The sequence below is a fragment of the Pteropus vampyrus genome, unplaced genomic scaffold, assembly GCF_000151845.1.
Source record: "Pteropus vampyrus isolate Shadow unplaced genomic scaffold, Pvam_2.0 Scaffold51, whole genome shotgun sequence".
Classification (NCBI taxonomy): domain Eukaryota; kingdom Metazoa; phylum Chordata; class Mammalia; order Chiroptera; family Pteropodidae; genus Pteropus; species Pteropus vampyrus.
The window spans coordinates 3,266,106-3,289,223 of record NW_011888832.1 but is presented as its reverse complement, the minus strand read 5'-3'; the positions used below and the strand labels follow the sequence as shown (position 1 = coordinate 3,289,223).

General features: G+C 43.6%; 2 protein-coding genes and 1 long non-coding RNA gene across 4 annotated transcripts in view; 2 read left to right on the top strand and 1 right to left on the bottom strand.

Annotated features, from left to right (window-relative positions):
• Positions 1–7,048, top strand: part of RBL2 (RB transcriptional corepressor like 2) — a 42,782-nt gene extending 35,734 nt beyond the window's left edge. The window contains exon 21 of the mRNA XM_023530668.1: positions 5,599–7,048. Coding sequence (XP_023386436.1) covers positions 5,599–5,814 — 216 coding nt within the window. The 3' untranslated portion in view covers positions 5,815–7,048. The remainder of the gene's footprint in view (positions 1–5,598) is intronic.
• On the bottom strand, positions 6,710–16,677 carry AKTIP (AKT interacting protein). 2 transcript variants are annotated; one of them, XM_011360140.2, is made up of 10 exons: positions 16,543–16,677; positions 13,980–14,092; positions 12,333–12,538; positions 10,089–10,153; positions 9,892–9,992; positions 9,311–9,399; positions 9,134–9,232; positions 8,940–9,047; positions 8,040–8,100; positions 6,710–7,876 (listed from the first exon to the last, which is right to left on the bottom strand). In XM_011360140.2, exons 2-10 carry the CDS (start codon positions 14,019–14,021, stop codon positions 7,769–7,771), a joined length of 879 nt encoding a protein of 292 aa, XP_011358442.1. In that variant the 5' UTR covers positions 14,022–14,092; positions 16,543–16,677; the 3' UTR covers positions 6,710–7,768. The 2 variants fall into 2 exon arrangements, with proteins under 2 accessions (XP_011358442.1, XP_011358441.1); XM_011360139.2 differs by having other exon boundaries at positions 7,091–7,879.
• Positions 16,678–16,687: 10 nt separating this feature from the next.
• Positions 16,688–21,792, top strand: LOC111739587. The gene is made up of 2 exons (XR_002780316.1): positions 16,688–16,987; positions 21,019–21,792. It is a non-coding gene; the product is annotated as an uncharacterized LOC111739587 (long non-coding RNA).
• Positions 21,793–23,118: the final 1,326 nt, after the last annotated feature.

Genomic DNA, 23,118 nt, shown 5'->3' with positions numbered 1-23,118 from the left:
ATTTGTGTGGCAGCATCTGCCTTAGCCTTAAAGTGCAGCTTGAGTCCGGCCTCAATGTATGAAAAGTCAGCAAGTTGCTGAGATGTAGATGGAAGAGTATCCAGGGAGAAGCAGGGAAGGAAAACTGTCCTTGAGGCAGTAAGGCTGGGTCACTGGGAATCACGCGGTGTTAAGAAGTGCAGCTGGATCTTAAAGGCCCTTATGTGATATGTGTTAAAGATTCTTAGAAAGAAACATACATATATAACCAAAAAAATAAGTTAATATCATGAAGAAATGGTAGGTGGTGGGAAGGGTACTATTATTATGTAGTGCATATCTTTGATTGGATCCTACATAGAAAAGCATATCTAAAAAGGACATTTTGGGGACAAGTGGGAAAATTTAATGTGGACTCTAATATTAATATTTACCTTTAAATTCCCGTTAAATTTCTTTGTAGGAGAATATGCTTATTCAGAGGTGAAATATCCCATGTCAGTAACTTACTTTCAGATGGTTCAACTAAAAGTAAAAATTGTGTGGGGAGAACAAATGTGGTTTTAATGACTGATAAGTGGATGTTCAGTGTATTTTTCTGTAAAATAGAAAGATGGGGAAAACAAGTAAAGATGGCAATAATCTTTTAGAAAATATAATGTAAAAACTTCTATAATAGCAACAAAGTGTAACAGGCCTTGGAATAAACTTATCCCTTGTAGAAAAATTATTTAACTTGAATTAGATATTTTTTAAAACTGGGATAAATGAAGATATGCTAATGTTTCTGAATAGGAACATATATTAAGATACAGTTTTCTCCAACCATTATATAGGTTTAGTCTAATTCCAGTGGTGTTCCCAGTGAGACTGTGAAAGCTGGGAACAAAAATGGCAATAGCCCCAAAAAGTAATTAGAGTTGGAGGAAAGGACTGATATTTCCTCTACTATTAGATTTTCACCCTATAACCAAATTCCAAGTGGATCAAAGAGTTAAATGAAAAAAATAAATCAGAATACTCAATTCAAAAGAAGGCCAAATTAGGAGGAAAAGGGAAAACATGAAAAGATAGTAAATGAATAACAATTAAATGTAAATGGTCTAAATACACCAATTAAAAGGCAGAGATTAAGACTGGACAAAAAAGCTAGACTTAATCACTTACTGCTTATATGTAATGCACTTTATAAAAACACAAATAGTTTAAAGTAAAAGGATTATAACCCAAATGTCCCATTAACTGATGAATAAAATATAGATCCGTACAATGGAATATTACTCCGATAAAAAAGTACCGATAAAGTGCTGTGACATGGATGGACCTTGAAAACATTATGCTAAGTGAAAGAAGCTAGTGAAAGAATAGTATATGATTCCATTTATAGGAAATGTCTAGAAGGGGCAAATTTTTAGAAGCAGAAAGATTAGTGGCTGCCTAACGTTAGGGATACCGGAGTTTCTGCTAATGGCTACAGGGTCTCCTGGGGTGATGAAAAGCTGGGGAACATGCTGATGGTTGCCCGACTCGGGGAACACACTAAAAGCCACAGATTTGTGCACTTAAAATGGCTGAATTATATGGTGTGTGGATTATATCCCAATAAAGCTGTTTTTTAAAAAGTGAAAGAATGAAAAAAGTTATACATGCTACTAACACTAATCAAAAGAAAGCTTGGAGTGCTTCAATGTCAATATTAATATCTGAAAGTAGATTTCAGGGGAAAGCATATTTTTAGTGATAAACAAGGTCATTTCCTAATGACAGAAGATATACAATCCTAAACAGAATAAAAAAAAAAAAACATTTATAGTCAAGAGCTTTCAAAATTGATAGAACAAGTAGAGAAACTTATAAGGATATTCAAGATGTGAACAGTATCATCGACCCAACTGACTAATTGACACTTGTAGAACACTCCAAAAGCACCAACAAACACCTGGAACATTTAGACTACATTCTGGACCAGAAAACAAGTCTCAATTTTCTCTGACCACAGTGGAATTAAATCAGAAATCATTACCAAAGAGATCTGGAAAACCTTATAAGTTTTAGAAACGAAATTGCATATTTCTGTGAGTTGAGAAAAAATTGGAAAGTATTTTGAACTAAACATAGAAATTTGTGAAATGCAGCAAAAGCAGTGCTAAAAGAGAAACTGTCAGCACTAAAATACTATATTAGAAAGATTTCAAAAATTAGTGACCTAAGATTTCACCCTATGCAACTAGAAAAAGAGCAGGAACCAATGAAAGACAACTAAAAGGGGGAATTTTGGTCATTAAAAGCTAATTTTTTTTGAGGATTAAAATAATTAATACATCTCTGTATAGACTAATTAGGAAAGACAGGTTCCTAGCATCAGAAATGAGAGATCAGTATAGGTCCTACAGCCAGAAGTCTGACAGAGAAAAACTTTCGGCCAATGAATGTGATAATATAGATGAAACAGACCAATTACCTGAAAGACAACTTCCAAAACATTCAAGAAATAGCAGTCTTAATGGCCCGTTATTTATTAATAAATCTAACATTCATTCATGATAAAACTCTGAGGGAACTTTCTCAACTTGATAAAAAATATATATTTTAAAAATCTATAGCTAACCTCATACTTAATGCTGAAAGACTGAATGCCTTCCCTCTAAGGCAAGGATATCTGCTCTGTCCATTACCTATTCAACACTGTAACTATAGGTCCTAGCATAAACAATAAGGCAAGACAGAGAGAGCATACTGATTGAAAAACCAGTCACAACATGATCTTCTACATAGAAAAATCACAAGGTCTATAGAAAATTACTAGAACTAAGAAGGTTATAGCAAAGTTGCATGATTAACATATAAAAATCAAATGTATTGCTATGTAATAGCAATGACTAATCAGAAGTAAAAAATTTTCAAAACACTATTACAGCATTAAAAAATTAAATACTTACAGATAAGTCTGATGAAAGATGTGCAAGATTCGTATCCTGAAAATGAGAATCTTGGCGAAAGAAATTTGAGAAAATGGAGATAAATCATGTTCGTGAATTGGAAAACAATAACAAGATGTCAGTTTTCTCCCACTTGATCTATAGTCAACCCAATTCCTGTCAAAATCCAAGCAGAATTATTTGTATAAATTAACAAACTGGTTCCAGAATTTATTTGAAAATGTAAAGGAACTAGAATTAAAACAATTTTGAGAAACTTGAAGGACTCACACTATCTAATTTCAAGTATAAGCTACACTACTCAAGACACTGTGGTCCTGGTGAAAGTACAGACATACAGACCAAAAGAACAGAAGAGACTCCAGAAACAGACCACACATACATGGCCGACCGATTTTCAACAAAGGTGCAAAAGCAATTCAGTGGAGAAAGGATAGCCTTTTTCAACAGATGGTACTGAAACAATTGGATAGCCATATATAAGAATTATAGTAAACCTGCATCCAGACTGCACCATATACAATGAACTCAAAATGGACCACAGACCTAAATGTAAAACTTATAACTATGAAACTTAGAAGTTAAATCATAGAAAATGTGGATATAGGTTACACGGATTTCTTAGATATGCATCAAAAGCATAATCCATAAAAGATGGATAAGATGGATTTCATCAAAATTAAGAATTTTTGCTCTTAAAAAGATAGAAAAAATAAGCCAGACTGGGAGAAAATTTTACAAATCTCATATATGATAAAGGATTACCAAAACTGAAAGAAAACTAAGCAAATTTAAAAGTGCATAAAGGATCTGAACTTCACCCATTATGTGCCTATGAGAATGGCTAAAGTTTAAAAAAATGACAACTAATGCTGGCAATGATGTGGAGCAGTTGGAACTTTTATATATTGCTGGTGGGAATGCAAAATGATATAGCATAGCCATTGTACCTGGAAATTAATTTGGCAGTTTCTCATAAAGTTAAACATACCTTTATCACATAACCAGTAATCTCACTCCTAAGTATTTAGTCAGGTGGAATGAAAACAGGTTCAACAAAAACATGCTCATGAATGTTTATAATGACTTTATTCCTAATTGCCAGAAAGTAGAAAATAACCCAAATGTCCTTCAGCTAGTTAATGGATAAACGAACCTGTGGTAGACCTAGCAGATTACCACACTTTGCAATAAAAAGGCACAAACTTCTGATACACGTAGCGATATAAATCTCAAGCATACTAATGCTTAAGCGAACGACGATAGATTTGGCAGGCCATTTACCATGATTCCGTTTCTATGACACTGAGGAAAGGGCAGAACTACATCATCAGTAGCTGACTGGGGGTAGGTAAACTAGGAATGAAGGAATATTTTGGGGTGAAGAATCTGTTTTATATCTTTATTGCAGTGATTACGTGACTATGTATTTGTCAAAACGTGTAGAACTGTATACTTATAAGGGTGCATTTTACTGTATGTAAATCTTTTAAAAAGGTTAGGTTAAGCATCTAGTTAGTGGCTTGCCTATACATTATCACAACCTGGGCAGGTTTCAAAAAAATTCCAGCACAGAATTGAGTTTCTCCAATTAATGAAAGCAGTATTAGACTGTTGGTTAGAAAGATTTGTCGTCATAACTTAATAGGTACAGCTGAGATCAAGAAAGAATATTACAAAGTGAGAAGTACCTTGGGTCTAGAAGCAACCTATAACATCCTAGCATTTACCCTGCCATGAGAAAAGAATTAGCAAGTAACACAATATCAATTAAGATGACTGATTACTAGTGCTACTTGTCAGGGCAGATTCACTGGCTTGGTACAGCTTCATGAATAATTATGATAACATTGCTTACAGTATTAAACAATTAGGAAGAAAGAACATATTAATAGGAGACCAAACTATGACAGATATACCACAGAATACTTACTATATAGCAGTTAAAGAAATGTGATCCATATATACTGATATGGGAAGATCTAAGACAATTTATTATAATAAATGAATGTGAATATGCTTGGTATGTTTTCCATAAGAAGAAATGGACAGTGAAGTAGCACACAAATTTTTTTTAAACCAGTGAACTACCAGAAAATGTGATAAACTGACTTTTGGGGCTTTGGCAAAACTTAATGCCAAAGGTACTGTAAGTAGATCCAGTCTCTAATACTTTGGCAATGTTCTTCTCAGTAGGGACTGAGAAAATAATTTGCCTAACTTTTCTCAATTCTCCAAGGATAATATATAACTAGTGCATTTGTATATCATGCTAATAAATTACCTACAATGGATGCTTTAGGGAATTAGGGCTTACCTCTTGTGAAATTCCAGTTGACAATGGCTGCTAAAAAATGAGTAACACTAGATAAAAAGGCACAATAATTTGTAAAATTATGCTATTTTTTTAAATAAAGGGAAATGGTGACATATGGAATTAATTAAATATGGCACTGCAATGTGATGCTCTATAGCTGTTGTAAATTAAAAAATCACAAATTTGTAAACTCTTACATTGTGGAAAAGTGTACATCAAAATCACCTCTGGAACACTTTAAAAAATAGACATACTCTTTCTCCACCCATGTATAGTTAGTTATTTTCTCTACGAAAATGTTCAGACTCTTCAAGGTAAACCACTTAACTCATTTGAGGTTCTTTGCCTTAACACTGAATTATGTGTATAAACATTTCAACGTTTTTTTTATCTTTCCCCCCACTCCAGAGACTGAGAGAAATTAACAGTATGATACGGACAGGAGAAACTCCAACCAAAAAGAGAGGGATTCTTTTGGAAGATGGAAGTGAATCACCTGCTAAAAGAATTTGCCCAGAAAACCATTCTGCCTTGTTACGCCGTCTCCAAGACGTAGCTAACGACCGCAGTTCTCACTGAGGTTAGTCTGCTATACCGAACTGTCTTTTCACAGACCGTTTAACACATGCTACACTGTGGGGCACTTTCCTTAATCCTGAGTCTTTGGGGCATTTTCACTCATCCCATATGCCTTTTTTCCCCTACCACTCAGTGCTTGCTATCAAGAATCCAGACTGGGATTTTGTAACTCTTTGGCAAAGCTTTGACGAGTATGGCAGGACACGAAGCATGCTCAGATATGTGTGTGAGGTCTCAGCTGACATGCTCCCGAAGAGGAATTGTGTTTCAATTCAGTACTACCTGTTTTGTGGTCAGCTCTGGCCCTTGTGAAAAGCAAAGCAAAAACTTGTGTTTTTGTCCTAAAACACTTGGTAGGAGTGTGAGATTTCTGCACTCCTGAAATAGAACAAGGGAGAGAGCCCAGATTCAGATGTCCTAGCTTATTAGTCTGAGCCCCCCATTCCCTTTGTGTAATTCTCCCCTCTTCCCGTTAGGTGTGGTGCAGCGTGACCAGTGCTTGATTGTTTGGTGTGCAATGTGTGAGTGAACTTGTATAAGAAGTGGCACTTTAGGGCTGTAAAAAGCATGATTTTGTAACCCAGATTTTGCTGTATATTTGTGATGGCACTTTCTACAATGTGAACTTTATTATCTTCTTTGATGCTTTTGTACTTTTTTAAACTGTTAAAACCCCCAGTAGCCACCTTCTGGGCATGTGTTTTAAATTTTCCAGTTTTTTTGTGAATAGGGATCAGCTGGCTAAGTGAAGATTTAAAATCAAGTTGAAGTAAGGGAATTAATATGAAAAATTATGACCTCTTTAGGAGGTAGTTATCCAAAAGACACGTATCTACTAAGGTGATACATTTTAAAATACCTTTGGGTGTGTTTCTGGCAGTTAAAAAAATAGGTATGAGAATTTAGGTTTTTATTAGTATATAGTACCATTTATACAAATTAGAAAAGGTTATTTAACAGCTATTGAATTATCTATATATACCTTTATTAATCACTATTCCAGCAGTTTTCAGGTTGAATGAATAATCTTATTAGGGAGAAAATTCAATTGTAAATTGAATCGGTATAAACAAAGTTACCAGGTAACTTCATATTGCTGAGAGAAAGATGGAACTTACACTGTTCAGTTAGAATAGTGTTCTGCAAAATTATTTATAAAACCTCTCAAGATATTTACTGCTATTGTAATTTTATATGAAAATAAGTATTTTTCAATAAAGCATTTATAAATTAATCTGTTCAGTTATATTGAGAAAAGGGTAGTTTCCTGCACAAATGACAAAGAACCATCATTTATTGGTTTATTTTGTCTCTACAAAACACATTAGTCATTCATCACTTAAATATCTGACTTCATTAGAAACCGTTTTAACACTCTCCCCCCGCCATAAAAATACAGTAAGTAATTTGCTTTAAAAAAAACTACGAACAGGTGTTCTGGTTTCCTCTCTCACCTAATATGCACCTCAGTGGTAGCAGTTTGTAAATCGGTAAGACAGTAGGCTGAAAACAGGTTCAAATGACCTTCCCCTTAAAAAGTGCTAATACGCTACGAACCGGCTCTCTCTGCTGCTCCTCTCCATCTCCTAACGTATGTACAACTGAAACCACTGATTTAAAAATCATTAGATAGTGCTGAACTGGCTACTCTATTAGTTTAAATGAATGCCACTTACCTTTAGCATTATATTCAGAAGAATACGTAAGCCTCAAGGTCCCCAATAATCTGGAGTACTGAACTAGATAACCACCCTAAAGACACTTCTGACAGAAGTAATGCATCACTTAAAGAGGTTTCCAAACCTTGCTGTTAGAACCTAAGCACACACGGACAACACTGTTCTCAGTCATCGTTCACACGGTTTTACTCTGCAGGCAGTCCTTTGCCATTGGTCAGCTTTAACTAGGCCCGAGTCCGGCAGCAAAGTGCATGGTGCACCAGATTCACCAGCTCTTACGTGGCTACTGTTTTCTCTTCTTTACTGAAAGGCTGTACTGAGCCAGGCTTTACCCATGACAGGCCAGCAACATGAACACTTTTATTGTGCTGTTCTTCAGGCTTCTTCTAGGCACAATCAAAAAGACATTAAAGAAATGACTGATGAGATTCCAGCACTGTACAAACTCATTTCCCCGACAGTTATTTGTAAATGATGAGTAGTCTACAGTGAAGACATTTCAAAAGGAAACCGAGTTAACTATTTCAAAAATGGTTATGTACTTACTTTCTGGGTCAGCATCTTCTCTCTGGCTTCATCATGTACAGAAGGATTCCATGGAGAAAAGCTTAAGGAAGAGAAAGCTTTGACTTACTGAATCTGTACAACATTCATTTTTAAGTACTTAAGCCAGTTCCTATAACAAAACTTAACAAGGAACAATACTTTTGGAGAGTATTCTTTAATTAGTTGTCAGCATGTAAGTTTCAGAGGCACTCTAAATTATTTTCTCACTTGATAATAACTATCCCTTATGGAGCACTTTCCACGGCTTAGTTCATTTAAGCCTCGCAACCACCCCTGAAGTAACGTTATTTAAAGGAAGAAAATGATGCACAGTAAAATCAAGTAATGGCTCTGGGTCACTGAAGCCAGCAAGTGCAGAAGCCAACCGCGTCTGTCTGCAGAGCCCAAGCCCCTTACCAGTGTGACACGCTACCTCCCCAGCATGCAGTGCTGCTGAAGGCCTGAGCCACCGATTCTTCAGTTCGCAGTGCTCCTCCAGACACCCTCCCCAAGGTCAAGTTCTTATTGCTGAAGGAGCCCACTACTCACACCGTTCACGCTCACGCCATTCACCAAATCTGAATGTCAACATGGACATGGCAGTTCAAGAGGGGGCTCCAGCTGAAACTGCCAACTGTAAAGTCCTGACACTTGAAAGTGCTCATTACAAGGCTCTTTAGGAAACCAAGGTCACTAAATAGTCTGCTACAGGCATAATGTGCCAGTCAACGTGAGACTTTTTAACGAAAGAGCCCAAGAGGTACCAGGAATCAAGATGACAACAAGAAAGATGGTAGGCTAACAGATTACACACTCTCCCAAAAATCCCCATTTTAAGACCACTCGAAAAGTGAATGCATGGGATGGCAAAGTACGGTTTATCTAGAGAAGGCCACTTACCTAATGGCGTAGGGGTCTTCTATTTTAGGCTGGTCAAACAAGCGAGCAGCGCACACCTTAACACTGTCAACCACTTTACTTTTAAAAAGCTGAACATCTTTTTCATACCTGTGTTAAAAGATTAAATCAAACGTTACCAGCAATCTGCTTCACTGTGATTTCGAATTTATCTTAAACGACACAGAGGCACATACAGCACTGCGGCCTCCGGGTTCAGGGCGCTCGCCGTGTCAATCTTGTAGAACACTCTCCGCGCGTACATCAGCACCTGCCAGATGTGGTTGTGGTTCCGCCTGGAGGGAAACACAGCGTGACCACCGAGGCTCCCTCTTGCTGACTTACGTCCCTACAGGAGGCACTTCTTCACTAACCTCCATTTTGCAAACGCTCTCTTCACGTCCAGTTCACCGGAGGTGGGGTCCACCAGCGGGTGGAAGACAGGGATGTCAAACACCAGGCGCTGAATCAGAACAGAGACACACCTTTGTACGGAAGCGGCGGAGTTCCTCAGGCCCACACAGACAGCCGTAGAAAAGCGCTTCGGGACGAGGCGGTCGGGCTGTCACAGGGCTGCCTCAAAAGGGATACTTTACGCTCACCACTTTTTTATAAAATTAGATTTTGCAGCCAAGTGGGGAGGGGGAGTCCCTCTTCTCCACTACAGCACAATGACCGCCAGTCAGTCAGTCAGTCACGTACTAAGTGCAGTGGGACAGCCTCCAGCCTCACCGCACACCCTGGGCAGAGAAACAGTAAAGCTAACGGCAGAGGCTGACACAGCAAAGGATGCAACGAAGCACAAAAAGGCCCTCAAAAGACTACTGAGTGGACAGACATTTTGAGGAACTGAAATCATAAAAGCATTCAGTCAGGAAAAGAAACAAGAAATCCTCAACGCCCTTTTAGCCCTCCTCACTGACCCACAAATGAAGCCAGACTGTCCCCTACTTACTGGACAATCACCATCTGGGTAGTTATCAGGGATGTAAACTGTAAACTTGAACACACCATCTTGATAAAGTCCATGCCGTATGAATATTACTCCAAACCACACTACAGGAAAAAAATAAAAATAGTTAAGGCCTATGTCCGTGTCGGAGGAAGCAGATATGCTACAAATATGTTATACAAGGAGTGAATCCTTCTTACTTAATGCAGAGCGGTAAGATGGCTGCACATAGACGCCTGGCAACTTCTGCTTCACCACTAAGGTACTGAGACAGAAGCAGCAGAATAATGAAATTAGATGGATGTACATGACACATACAGATCGAACCACCCCACAGTCATTTTCTGAGAAGAAGCAGTCTCCCTCAAGGGCCAGCTGTGCCCTAACCACACAGGCCGAGTCATCACAACCTCTCGCCTGGCCTTGACTGCTGCCCGTTCACTGGCTTCGTGACATGAGCTCAGAGAAACACATGAGCCAACAAAAAGGCCCAAGTTAAAAATTAAAGCTAAATGGGGATACACAAAATATCCAGTTTTCCTCCTAGAAAGCAGCTTCCCCAAAACGTCATCTTAGAAATCACCCTGGAGGTAATTCTAAACAATGCAAAGTGATTTAAGTTCTGGACATTAATTTGAGGTAAATGAGAGTATTTATAAAATTATTGCTTTTGTGACTGTGGACAATAGAGCCTACCCACACATTCAAAACCGATTTTTAAACACTATTTTAGATAACCAGGGACTGGCCTGCACTTAGGTGTCACTTAAGGTTTGAACAGCAGTCTGTGTGGCACGGGGCCACGCTCAGATCTATCCGCGTGCTCCTGGTGAAGGTGGGCCCAGCGTGAGGCGCGGACACACACTCTGCTCCTGAGTTTGCCGCACAGCTCAGGCACCTGGGCGCTGGGCCCGAGTGTGAGAAATGATGGGTGCTGACCCATGGGAGACAACAAGCCACTGGCACGAGGGCTCTACTGGCTGTTCTGGGACCTAGTCACCCACTGACTACCATGCTGCCATTTCTGAGCTGTGAGCCTAAATAAGTAAGGCTGTGAGCAGACGCTGAACAAAGCAGTGTTGATCTAAGGCCTTAAAACACATCACCATGCCAGTCCTGAATTTTAATTACTAAATAGCTTATTGGACCTTAGTTGATAGTCTTTATTACTGACTTGCCATCGCACTTACTTTTAATCATTTTAAAGCAGTTATTCCATTTTTTAAGTCACTAAAATTGAGCATGTCAACGGCATCATGGTTGGCAGAAGTATCTAAAGTGAAGTTTGCCAAAAAGGCAGTTTTGTGTTCTAATACAGACAGCAGATTTAACGCCACAATAGAAGCCTGTCCAAGTCACTGCCCAGCCTCAAACACAGGCCTCCATTATAAAGCTAACGGGACCACTGCTGCTGTTCGCTCTCGGCCCTTTACATGGGGGGTGCAGACCCTGTGGCCTCACAACGTTCGGACAGTGAGGGAGGGCTCAAGGGTGCTTTTAAAATGACTCCACATACAAAGGAATTTTGAAGTAACTGAAATTAAGAATTCTGTGAACTTCCTGCCCTGGTAACCAGTTACTAAATCAAATGCCATCTGCACTCATTCACTGTCTGAGCCCCGAAGATGCGCCAGGCACTCTGCAGAAGTGCCCACCTGCTCGTGCGATGACACGTGCAGCCTCACTCCAAGTTTTCACTTCATGACTAGTCAAGTTCTCATTACATGGAGCCCAACTCTTTGTAACATCCCTGTAATTGCCTAATTCTGCCTCTGGGGGTCACAGAGATTAAGTCAAATCCCTTTTCTAAAGACGGACCTTCAAATACAAATACAAAGACAAGTACTTCCTAGGTTTTCTCCAAGTCAGCAGTTCCAGTTCCTTTGACTGTTGACGCCCAAGGTCTGGCTTTTCCTACTGGGACCACCTCCCCAGTCTGTCAGGATGCCTCTTACAAGGTGATCACCAGAATGGAGCACAAAGCCCCCTGCTGGGACTGCCACCCAGTACCTATGACAGAGCCACCCTCCCACTGTCCTTCCACAATGGCCTCTTCGGGAGGTGAATTCCTCACTTCATATTAAAGCAAAGCAAAATTAAGTGATGAGGTTCCTGACCTACCATAGGTGCTTAGTCTCCAAAATAGACGTGAAATTAAAGGACAGATTTGTCTTTAAATCTTATTGACCCAGGCTCTGAGTAAGAATTACACTTAGGAGAGGATACTTATATAACACTACCTAGGCCTTGGTTAAGAAAGATTACATTGCCAGCCGTTGCCTCTACCGTTCTATGAACACTGAGGTTGATATTGACGGGGTATGGGTTTGAGCTTGAGGATTAAATAGCTGCCATTGACTGAGCCCAGTCCATGGGAATACATGTCATTCTTTATCTTCAAGAGTCATTCAAAATGTAACCAAACAGTTTTGTTAAGAACTTACAATTCTGCGAGAAGAGAGTACTCCAGGTAGAAGGGCCCGTAAGAAGCATGAGTGCCGTTTGTTGACTGTGCTGCCGGGGCAGGAGACGTAGGCTTCGTGATGGGCAAGGCATTTTTGGGGATAGAGGGCAGCTGCTTCTTGGGGGCAGTGCGTGGAGGACTGGTGTTCCCGTCCCCTGTTAATGTCTTCTCTTCTCCATCGGATCGCTATTCAAGACGAAGCAGTGAGAACATCTGTTAGGATGATTCTTTTTTTCTCTCGAGGTTTTTTTTTTTTTAATTAGTTTCAAGTATACAGCACATTGGTTAGACATTTATATAGTTTATAAAACAATCCCCCTCATTGCTCCTTTTCTCATCTGGTTTTCCACCCAGCCAATATATTAATGCTAACTGCATTCCCTATGCCGTGCTCCCCATCCCCGTGACCATCAAGTACTAATTTGTACTTCTTTAACCTGTTACCCCATTCTCCCAGCCTCCCAACTCCCCTCCCCTCCCTGTCCATCACCAGATTGTCCACTATATTTGTGAGTCTTGTTAAGATGATTCTTAAATCACGAGAGTACACGTGATGTATTTAGCCCTCGACCTAAAAGCTACAGTTACTCTTTTACAAGGACATGCTAGCACCATGCTCTAGACGACGCGAAAGTCCTTTGAGCAGGTGGACCACTAGAAAAACATTAGAAACCTCTTTTTTTGGCTGCAGCCTATAAAAACAAAGCCAATATTTAAAAGATTTAAGTGAAACAAAGAAAGTGTTTTAGTGGCCCCCAAAAGAGGGCGAGGGGTCACTAAACAATGAGACAACTGTAAAAGATCAGAAAAGTCCCTGAGCACTTAGATGCTATACAAGGTCAGGTGCTCAGCAGCTCAAAATAACAGGTGACTGGGGTTAGTCATCCCCTGATGTTAGCACCTGGGTTAGAAGCAAAGAATGAGGCTGTTGTCTTACTTGCAATGTGTCTGATTTTGATCTTGTCCCTAATGGATACGTTTCCACATCTGGACTATCACCAGCATAAACTGTCACCCATAGTAGAGACAAAGTCTAAATGAGTCAGAGACTCAATTGCCATCTCATAGGTACTTGCTTGGCTCCAACACAGCAAAGGCTGTTTAATTAGCTGTATTAAAAATGTGTATCATGTGCATAGAAAAAAAAAAATTATCAGAGGTGCTCTCATAGAGGTGGAATTATGGGTTATAGTCTTTCTTTGTCTGCCTATTTTCAGCTTTCCTAAAATGTATTATTTTTGCAATTAAAAACAGATAATTTAGAAAAATTAAACCAGTAACTTCGAGACTTGACCACACTGGACTGACTCTTCCCAAGCCTTTTCTAACTATAAAATCTTGCCGTTTAAAAGAAAACTATTACATATATGTCACAAATTTCATCATGTGTAAATAAAACCTGTCAAAATAATCTTAGAATTGTGATGACCAGATGGTTTCTATTCGAGATGCGATCTCCGTCTCAAAACCTGACATTAATTAACAAAATAATTATTTCTCAAAAGTAAAACCTGAACTAGAAAAACCAGGTAATCTTGTTAAGATTACAGGCAACCTCAGTATAAATTATTTTGGCCTCTATTCTGATGCAAGTGGTTTCCTCACTAAATTTATCAACAGTACCTACTTTGCGTACAGAGCTTGTAGACATGCTCCAGAAAGGGTTCATAACGTGTACTCCACACAAAGAAATTTAGAAGTCTGTGACATTAAACTCTCCGTCTTCGGAATTCACGTTACCTTAAAATGAAATGGGAAAACAGAGACATACCAATACCAAAAGTTAAGACTTGAAAAATAATTAAGAACTAAATACAACACTCTAAATAAAAATACAATATAATATTATGTAGTTACAAAAACGTAGGGGAAAAAAGTTTTCAGAAATAGTACCTTTCAAGTACCCCCCAAAATCTTCTGACTCCCAGTTCTTTCCACCTTTAAGTGCCAAGTGCTCGCCAGGACTCAGCGTGTTTAGTGGACACAGTTCAGCTTTGGTGCCAGATATGCAGAAGATATGGACAATAATAGTCGCTACTAGCATGCTATCTAGGCATTTGACTATTGGGACAGCCAGGTTCAGAATGCACTGTACTCACGTAAAAAAGCCTCAGTGTTCGCAGGGTTATGAGGAATTGAAGCTCCAAGGAGGCTGATTTAAGTGTTTCTTAAAGGAGTTGTCTTAAGTACAAAATGATTCTCTCCAGTGAAAATAGTAGCCAAAGAAATAAGGAAAAACATGTGGGAGGGAGAGAGCATATAAGACAGAGAGGGATAACAGGGTCCAGTCGGGACTATCCCCCAGTATGACCTTTTCCAACTGCTCCAAGTATGGAAACTGCAGAATTAAGCATTTAAGGATTTGCCAAGCAGTACATACAAATGCAACAGAGAAGTGCAAACAAGACATTTCACAAACACAAATCTTCCACTAAAGCTTTAAGCAGTGGATAAAAAAGCATGTCTCAAAGGTCACAAAGTCAGTGGGTCATTTACTAAAAATACAAAGGAAGAGAGGCAAAGTTAAACCATGAGAGCCCAGGAGTAGGAGCAGGACAACTCTGCCTAGCGGTTCCTGTTCCCCACCTGGGTCCCTTCAGAGCATGCGCCTCCTTTGAATTCCTATCTGCACCAAGCAGAAGGCTGAAGGTGAAAAGGGTCAAAACTTAGCAACGTTTTACTCAATTCATAAGCAAATCATTAGGGGATCATGTACCACATGTCCCTAATCAGCAAAAATGTGTTTCCTGGCAAGCCTATGACACCCACAGGTGGGCATGAGATCACCCACACTCCACCAGTGCCAATTACTGCTGTTTTGCTTTCCAAGACATACTGCCACCTGGTAATTAAATCAAAGCAACGAGGATCCTGGTTCTTCCACAAACCTGTTGACTTACATCCAATAAACAGCAATTTATCACTGAGAGCTCCCTGCAAATCTGCTTTTAAAGGTGACTACGAAGCGTGGAAATGGGTGCTACATCAGAAATGCATGGAGGCATATTCCTGTTGGGCCCGAATGACAACACTGGTTTCCAGATCCACAGAAATGTGCAGCACCCCACTGGCATCCGGGACACACCTGGTTAACAGGGGGCCCCCTCCTCTTGGGACACAGTGCTCGCCACCATGTAAATTTACTGGAGTGGATTAAGTCACCTGTAAGGTCCTCTCTAAGTCTAACAGCTAATGATTCTGTAACTTTGCCTTTAAGAATCAAATAAAACCTGCCCCCAGGTCCTACTACCTTTGGCAGGAGGCACTGTCTACTGCTGCCTATGGTTCCAGCAGCATCACCTGGAGAAATTAAACATGCTTTTTGGGAATAACACCACCATTAGATGTCTACCCAGACACAGTGTAGCATTTTCCAACAGGAGAGACACAGATGGAAGGAAGAATGCATCCTAGTCATTAGAAAGCAATTTTAGAATTTATGGTGAGGCCCTACAGACAACACGTTTGACTGTCTTCATGTCATACGGCTGAGAAGTCAGGGCTTAGATCCGTATGAATGATCCGTACAGGGCATGAGCCACAACTGGAGACGACCCCCGCTTTCCTACTATGTGCCATAGTCCCTGAACAGCCTTAAATTCCACATTAAGAGGCGATGGAGCAGGGCCCAAAGAAAAGACGCAAACCACCTCGGTCCTGGCCCCAGCTCACTAGGGACAGCCAGGACCGGCACCTTCGCCCGCGGCGGAAACCCATCTCTGCGCACGCTGAGAATCTGGACAAACCTGTCTCGAGGTGATGCAAGGCAGGGGCCATGTCCCGGCCTTACGGCTAGCTAGAGGCCAGCCCGACAAGCAAGCCCCTCGGAGCGGGCTGAGGGCCTCCGGGGCTCAAGGACCACCCCCGCCCCTCAGCTGGGGCTCGGGGACGGAGCCGGGCGCTTAGTTGGCCAAAGAGGGCGGGACCTGGACGGGGCAAGCTGGCCGGGCCAGCCTCCTTTCGGCCAGCCTGGCCAGCTCCCAGACAGCCTCCAGCGCCCGCCCCGAGCCCCTCGGCGGCCGGCACAGCAGGTGCCTGCAAACGCGAACAGGTGCCCAGCCCGACCTCCGTGTCCCAGTGCGGCCGCCGTCGTAGCTGCGGAGTCCAGAGCGTCCAGCAGGCAAACGAATACCGGGGCCGAGGACGCTGGCGGCCCGAGCTTAAGGACTCCACGGTCCTTGCGTACCTACCAGTCGGCCTGGCAGTTCACCTTCTCTTGGTGCCTTCAACGCAGGGCTCCCGTCCGCTGAGCGCCGTCGCGGCCCGACAGCATCTCTGGCCGCCGCGCCAGCCCAGCCCCTGCCTGCTCCCGGCCCCGCCCTACTCTCGCCTCGGGCTCCACCCCCCGCCCCACGCCCGGCCCAGTCGCTTCCGCCCAGCCTCCTGGCAGCAAGTGGCTCGCACACCTGTCCGTCAAGGGCATTCTTCCGGGGGCTTTGGGACGACAGCACTCCGTCCTGCCAATCAAATGTACTGCACTCGGGTGGGGCGGCACTTGACCCGCCCCTTACGTAACAGCGCCTGAGCGAACTGTCAGTTACGAAAAATAGCTGCGATGGATGAGGAGGCTACAGGCTAGCGCCTGTACGTAATTGGCCACCGCGTCTGCCAGTCACCTTAGAGGTCCGCCCACAGGTTTGTGCGTGGCCGACGCAGCCATTCAGGGAGGCTGTGACTGCGGGTTTTCCTAGCCAGGGCGGGGCCGGGGCCGGGGCCGGGGCAGGCCTAGGGTCCCCACTAGAGACTTAGGGGGCGGCCGGCCGGCCGGCCACGCTGTGACCACCTTGGGGTCCGCCTCCTATGTTTTACTGTCCCCGGGGTTCCCGCTTGTCCTGAGGCCGGCACGTTGGGACCACCGCGGTGGGCGGCCGGGCATGAGACGGTCTGTCAGGTTGGGAGGACCGGGAAGAACGCTTTACGTAATGTTGAGAAACACGCGTTTTCTGTGTCAAAGAGTAGAGGAGCTGATGGGTACTGATGATGGGGACAAAACTCTTAAGTCATCCCTTGGCGGTAGCGCTGCCAGAGGAGCTTTGGAAAAATGTACGTGTCGGACCATCGGACCCAACCTATGGAACCCGATTCGGGGCGGCGGGGGTGGGGCGAGCGCCTGGAATTTACATTGGTCACAAGTTTCCCTGGTGATTCTGGTGCGCCCTGAACCTTGAGAACCTCTTCCACGGCACCACAGCGCCTGGTCCCGATTCTTAACTTTCATTTTCACCTCGCAAGCCCTCACACTGACCTGGAACACCTTTACCAACGCCAGCACTGCTCAGAAGAAGCCTGCCACGGGAGCCATGTCACACTGAGTGAAGTCTAAACTCAGCCCGACTTACAAGGCACACCCCGTGCTGGCCCCGTTCCCACGTTCCCATTCCCACGTCTGCCCCCACACCGATTCTGCGGCTGCTGCCCTGGGCTTTCACGCCTCCAAGCCTCCTCTTGCCATGGTGCCTTCTCTTGGGAGACCCCCCTCCAACCTAACTTAGTATCTTACACTCAGATGAGAAATAGCCCTCTGACCAGGTTGTTTCTTCAATTTGGGGCTGCCTTTGAAATTCTGGTAAAACGACCTTGTTAAATGGCAGGCGGCCAGATTCTGCTCGCGCTAATCCCAAGAGCTGGTTCTAAAGTCCAACTTCCTTCCACAGCTGGAAACACTCTTAAGCCAGTTCTTTTTGTCCAATTTGAATACACGTCGGAATGTTGTAATGCCCTTAATATCAGGCTCGATGAGTAAAAAAGGATAAGCGGGGAAATCCTTTCTTCTGGCCACAGGTGGTCCTGGGCACCTCTCTGGGCCAATCCCTCACAACCGTGTTTGCAAGCTTATCATCCTCTCCCAGACTTGTTTCTGATCTCACCTTCTGCATCTCACCCCTTCTCCAAGCTTCACTGCGGACTCCTATTTCTCCAGGTCAGACCACTGCCACTGAGCCTCAAATGGCGTGTACCCAACTGCTCACTTGGCATTGATGCCCCAGACATACGTAGGTTAGAATCCTTACGGCTGTACGTACCAGGAAACCAATTTAAACTGCCTTTCTTGGCAAGGGAACTTATCTCCCACGGCAGGGCCGGCTCCCGGCTTCAGGCACTGCTTTCTTTACAGCCCCTCGAATTACATTTTCATGCCGGTAGCAAGATGGCTGCTCCAGGGCACGACCAGATGTGACACAGTCTAGCAGAAAAAGGATCCTTTGCTTTCAATGATCTTTTTCGAAGAACAAGAATAGCTTTCCCAGAAGCTCACCACGTTTCAGTGACCTGAAATGAGCTACTGGGTCTCTCTGCCCACAACTAAACCAACCCAGGGCAAATGGAATAAGTCCGCCATGACTGGCTCAAGCCAATCGAGATTGACCCTGAATCCCCAGACTTTAGGCAGAGGTGTGCTATATGAGATCTGTATTTGGAAAAGGCCATTTTGTATGGAGAACAGATTGCAGAGCCGCAGGAGTAGGACAGAAAGGAACCAACTCCACACGGATTCGATGGTGGAGATGGAGAAGTGAATGACTTTTAGAGAAAGTTAAGAAGTGGAATGGACAGGACTTGGCCATGGGTTAGATGTAGGGGTAGGGGGGTAAAGATGAGGTGGGTATCATGGACGACAGCTAGATGAGTGGCCTGAGCTACTGGATGAATGGTGAGGCCATTCACTGAGATGAGAAACAGAAAACCATACTGTTTATGGGAGAGTGGAAAATGGTGAAATAGTTCTGTTTTGGATAAGTAATGTTTGGGGTGTTTCTATAAATATTTTGGCTGATGTAACCTGATACCCATTTATTTACCTCTTCATTGCTGACAGAGCCTTGATTTTTCTTGAGTCCAACCCTTTAATGGTTCCCCATCACTCTTAGAGCAAAGACTAAATTCCTTACGGTGGCTGTGGGCCCAGCATGGCATGGCCAACACCCGTGTAGCCCCACTTGTCCCATCTCCAGCTGCTCACCCTCTCAGAACTCCTTGGAGGAGTGATGCTCTCTCGCCCTGCCCTGCGAGGAGGGCCTTTGCACTGGAGGTACCCTTTGCCTGGAACATCCTTTTCTCCCCACTCACGCAGATCTTAGCCCAAACACCACTCCCTCGGGGCCATTATTTATTTGGGAGATGACTTATTAGTGTCTTTCTCCCACGCTACACGCTCCGTGAGGCAGCAACCACATCTGTTTTGCGCTTTATGGTCTTCGCAGCACCCAGTCCGATGCCTGGTTATAGTGAGTGTGTGATGAGTATTTGACCAATGAAGGACAGAAGCAACTAGATTATATTTAAAACACCTACCTACCAAACGCCTGCCCCCAACTCATTATTGAAGGTGAGGATGCTTTAGTCAAAGGGCAATGAGGCAGCCTTGAAGTACCATTTCAGACTAAAATATAAAGTACTGAGGGGGGAAAAAACCCTAACATTTTCAGTCATTTCATATTACATTCATTATTCTAAATTTTTGGAGCATATCTGATATCTGTGTCAAAAGATGAATTCTTCTTGCATCAGGACTTAACAGATGTGCGTATTCAGGACTCCTGCTCCTATTCTAATCAGCGAAATAGTCGCTGAATCCATTCTTTCAGTTTGTGGGAAGTTAATTGTACAAAGCAGATCGCTGACTTAAGGGAAGCCTTAACAGGCAAAATGATGGTGAATTGAAATGTGTATATATTTCAGACGTGCATACACAGGAGCCAATATTTTAAGTTAAATCCATTTGCCCCTAAACTCTTCTCTGAAAGGAAGATTCCTATATAGTGTGGTACTTGTGTCACATACTGTTCGAGATACATGAGATGATTATAGAGCTACACATTTATACATCAGAAAAAAATAACATCGAAACCATGATTTTATGGATAATAATGTTTAGGATGAGACCACGGTAGGCATTTAAGTTGTTTTTTTTTTTTTTTTTAAGTGAATGGATTTAAGGGAGGATCTTGAATCCTAGTTAATAATAATCCTCATAGATGACAGATAACAGGAATTCCTGACCATGACTGAAGTTTGAGAAACACTGCTATAGAGGATATGAGTGGCTTTCTTCATCCTCGTTGATCATCATAATTCTTGCTAATAGCATCACAAGTGTGCTTTCACTTTTTGGCTTCACCACATTTTCCTCCCTTCTCTGTTCACTATAACTCCCGCCCTTGAGTAAATTAGTGGATGAACAGATGATTAGATAGGTGAAGGGATGAATTTTACAGAATACAGCATTTCAAATCTAAATCAGAGTAGCTGATGGACTACTGTGAATATTTATGCCTTAAGGAAAAGCTACCAATACACCGCATAGCCGCTCAGAGAGGGCTGGAAGGGAATCAATTTCCTTTTATAATCAAACAGCATTTTGAATGTGGCATGACACTGCAAATAACAGCCCATTCTCTTAGCATGCTGCTGACTGTGCCACCAGCCACAAGAGCAATCTTCTCTTCGACTGGTGTTATCTTTGCAAAACCACCTCCCTCTGTGGTTTCAAAGCATTTGGAAAGAAGATAAAGGCTGAAGGTCACTTCTAGCTAGGGTGGCAGATTCAGAAAAAAGAAACCAAAGAGAGAGAAAGCAATGTGCATCCATTGATAAAGAATTCGGGGCTCTGAATTCAGGGCTGTGGGCACTGTTCCAGACGTAGACACCTTCCTTTCTTACAACAGGTAAACAGTCATTCGTGAAAGACAAGGCATCTCAGCGCTTTTGAGAATCCGCCACCCGAAGCGAATGACAGTCACCATCATTCATTCCAGCTTTCAATGATGAAAATTTCAGTCATACAGAAAAGAGAAGTACAACGGCCATCCTCGTACTCACCACCGAGGTTCGACAATGGGTAATGGTTTTGCCTTTTCCTCTTGAATCATTTAAAAATAAGTTGCAGTCATCATGACCTTCACTCCTAAATACGTCATCGTGTATCTAAGGGCAAGGACAGTCCCCTGCAGAACTGCAGTGCCACAATCACACTTGAGAAAATTCTCTACATTCCTAGCCTCGTTGCATACCCACACCTATTTAAATTGCCCTGGTTGTCACCTAGCATAAAAAAGCTTTTATGGTTATTATTTTCATAAGCCAGGATCCAATCAAGATTCATTCATTGCATTGGGTTATGTCTCTTTGATCTCTTTATTCTAGAAGTCTTCCCACTTCCCCCTCTGTATCCCCTCCCAACACGGACTGTCTGAACAGACCCGGATGTCGGTCACCTTGACCCTCTATCCTTGTACTTCTCATAAACTGTGAGGTCTGAAGCGCTGGTGAGACTGGGCATTGCTGGCGGAAGTGCTTCCTGGGCGAGGAGCGTATTGTGACCGCCCCCGCCCCCGAACTACTGATTTAGTAGAACTGCCTCCCAATGATCACTCGTGAACAACTGAAAACAAATATGATCTGTGCTAATTCCGGTATTGTAAATACTGGTAAATTCTGAAGTCTTCGGTTGAGTCATTTGTCTAGTCCTACTTCCCTCTCTACAGGCTGACTTACTGTGACCTTCTCACAACTATCAATGAGTCCATCAAGTGGACTTGCTCTCACGGCCTCTGGCTGAAATGCTAGTCGAGCTGAATCCAGTTGAAAAAAACTGAACAGGGTTCAGGGGACACTAGGTGGCGAGCTGCGGTTGCCACACTAGTAAGAAGCAGCGGAATCTCAGGGAGGGGGATTACGCATTTCACGCATTTCACGCGGAAGCCTCCGCCGCATCCCACCTGCAGCCACGCCTGGGCCTCAGGTGCACTGTCCCTTTTAAGAACATTCACTTTTTCTCTCTGACGTGACAAGGTACCAAACATTCCTTAATGTGTGGAGAAGTGAAAATAAAGACTTTTATAAACTGCAGGAGTATTAAGGCCAGGTGCACTGTTGCTTCCTTCGGGAATGTGACCACGCGAAGGTGACAGCAGAGACCCTTACTGTATCTCCTAATGAGTTCCTACGAATGGTCGTGTCTTCCCTGGAAACGGACAGCAGTTTCTCCGCACGGCCTGTGTTTGGCTCTCCTCTTCCAATTGACAATAAAAGGCAGCCCCGGGCCGCTCTGCGGAAGGCCGGGGAGGCGCTGGGCGGGTCTGGAGGACGCGGGGGCGCGTGGGGTGCGCGCCCTCTGCTGCGCGGCGCGGGGAACGCACGCGGCCGGCGCCGGATTTACCCAGCGTGATTCTCGTGCGGGACCGACTGTCCGCACTGTAAACACGCGCGTGCCCTGAACACCAAGCCTGATCTACATTTGCTCCCCTGAAAGCATCCACTCCTAGGGGTTTTAGATTTCCGTCGGACAGAGTACTCCCCAGCCTCGGGCGCGGCAGCACCCTATCAGGGGCTCGGGTGCACCCCATCCGGGCTGGGGTGCACGGAGCCGCAGGATGGCGCCGAGGGGCGCTCTGCTGGCCCTCCACCTATGGCGCCCTCAGCGGGCTGCGAGCGCCGCCTCAGCGCCCCCCTCGGGGCCGCCCCACTAGGAAAGGTCACGCCTTTCGCCCCAGAGCCGCGCGCTGGAGCCGCACTTGACTTTCCCTCCACGACTGCATTCCTCCGTGGAAACCGGGACTCGCAGTCTTCGTTCCCCCAAAACGGAAATGAGCGATGCCCACGGAGCCCCTCCGCGCACACTAGGCTCAGAGCCCGAAAGGGACGAAGCTCCAGCCGGGGCCTCCGGCCCTGGCCCGGACGCGGGGAGGGCTCTGTCCCTGTAGGAGGTGGCCGGGGGACTGAGGGGCCAGAGGGATCAGGAGAGGCTGAGGGCTGGGGGTGCGAAG

Bases quoted from the DNA above. Each gene is read 5' to 3' on its own strand.
- AKTIP (XM_011360139.2), bottom strand. From the start codon at position 14,021: ATGAACCCTTTCTGGAGCATGTCTACAAGCTCTGTACGCAAA. The intron at 9,233-9,310 runs GTTAGTGAAGAA...GTTTCCCTCCAG, and splicing joins AGAGCGTTTGCAAAATGGAG to GCGGAACCACAACCACATCT. The intron at 9,048-9,133 runs GTATGTGCCTCT...CTTTTAACACAG, and splicing joins AACCCGGAGGCCGCAGTGCT to GTATGAAAAAGATGTTCAGC.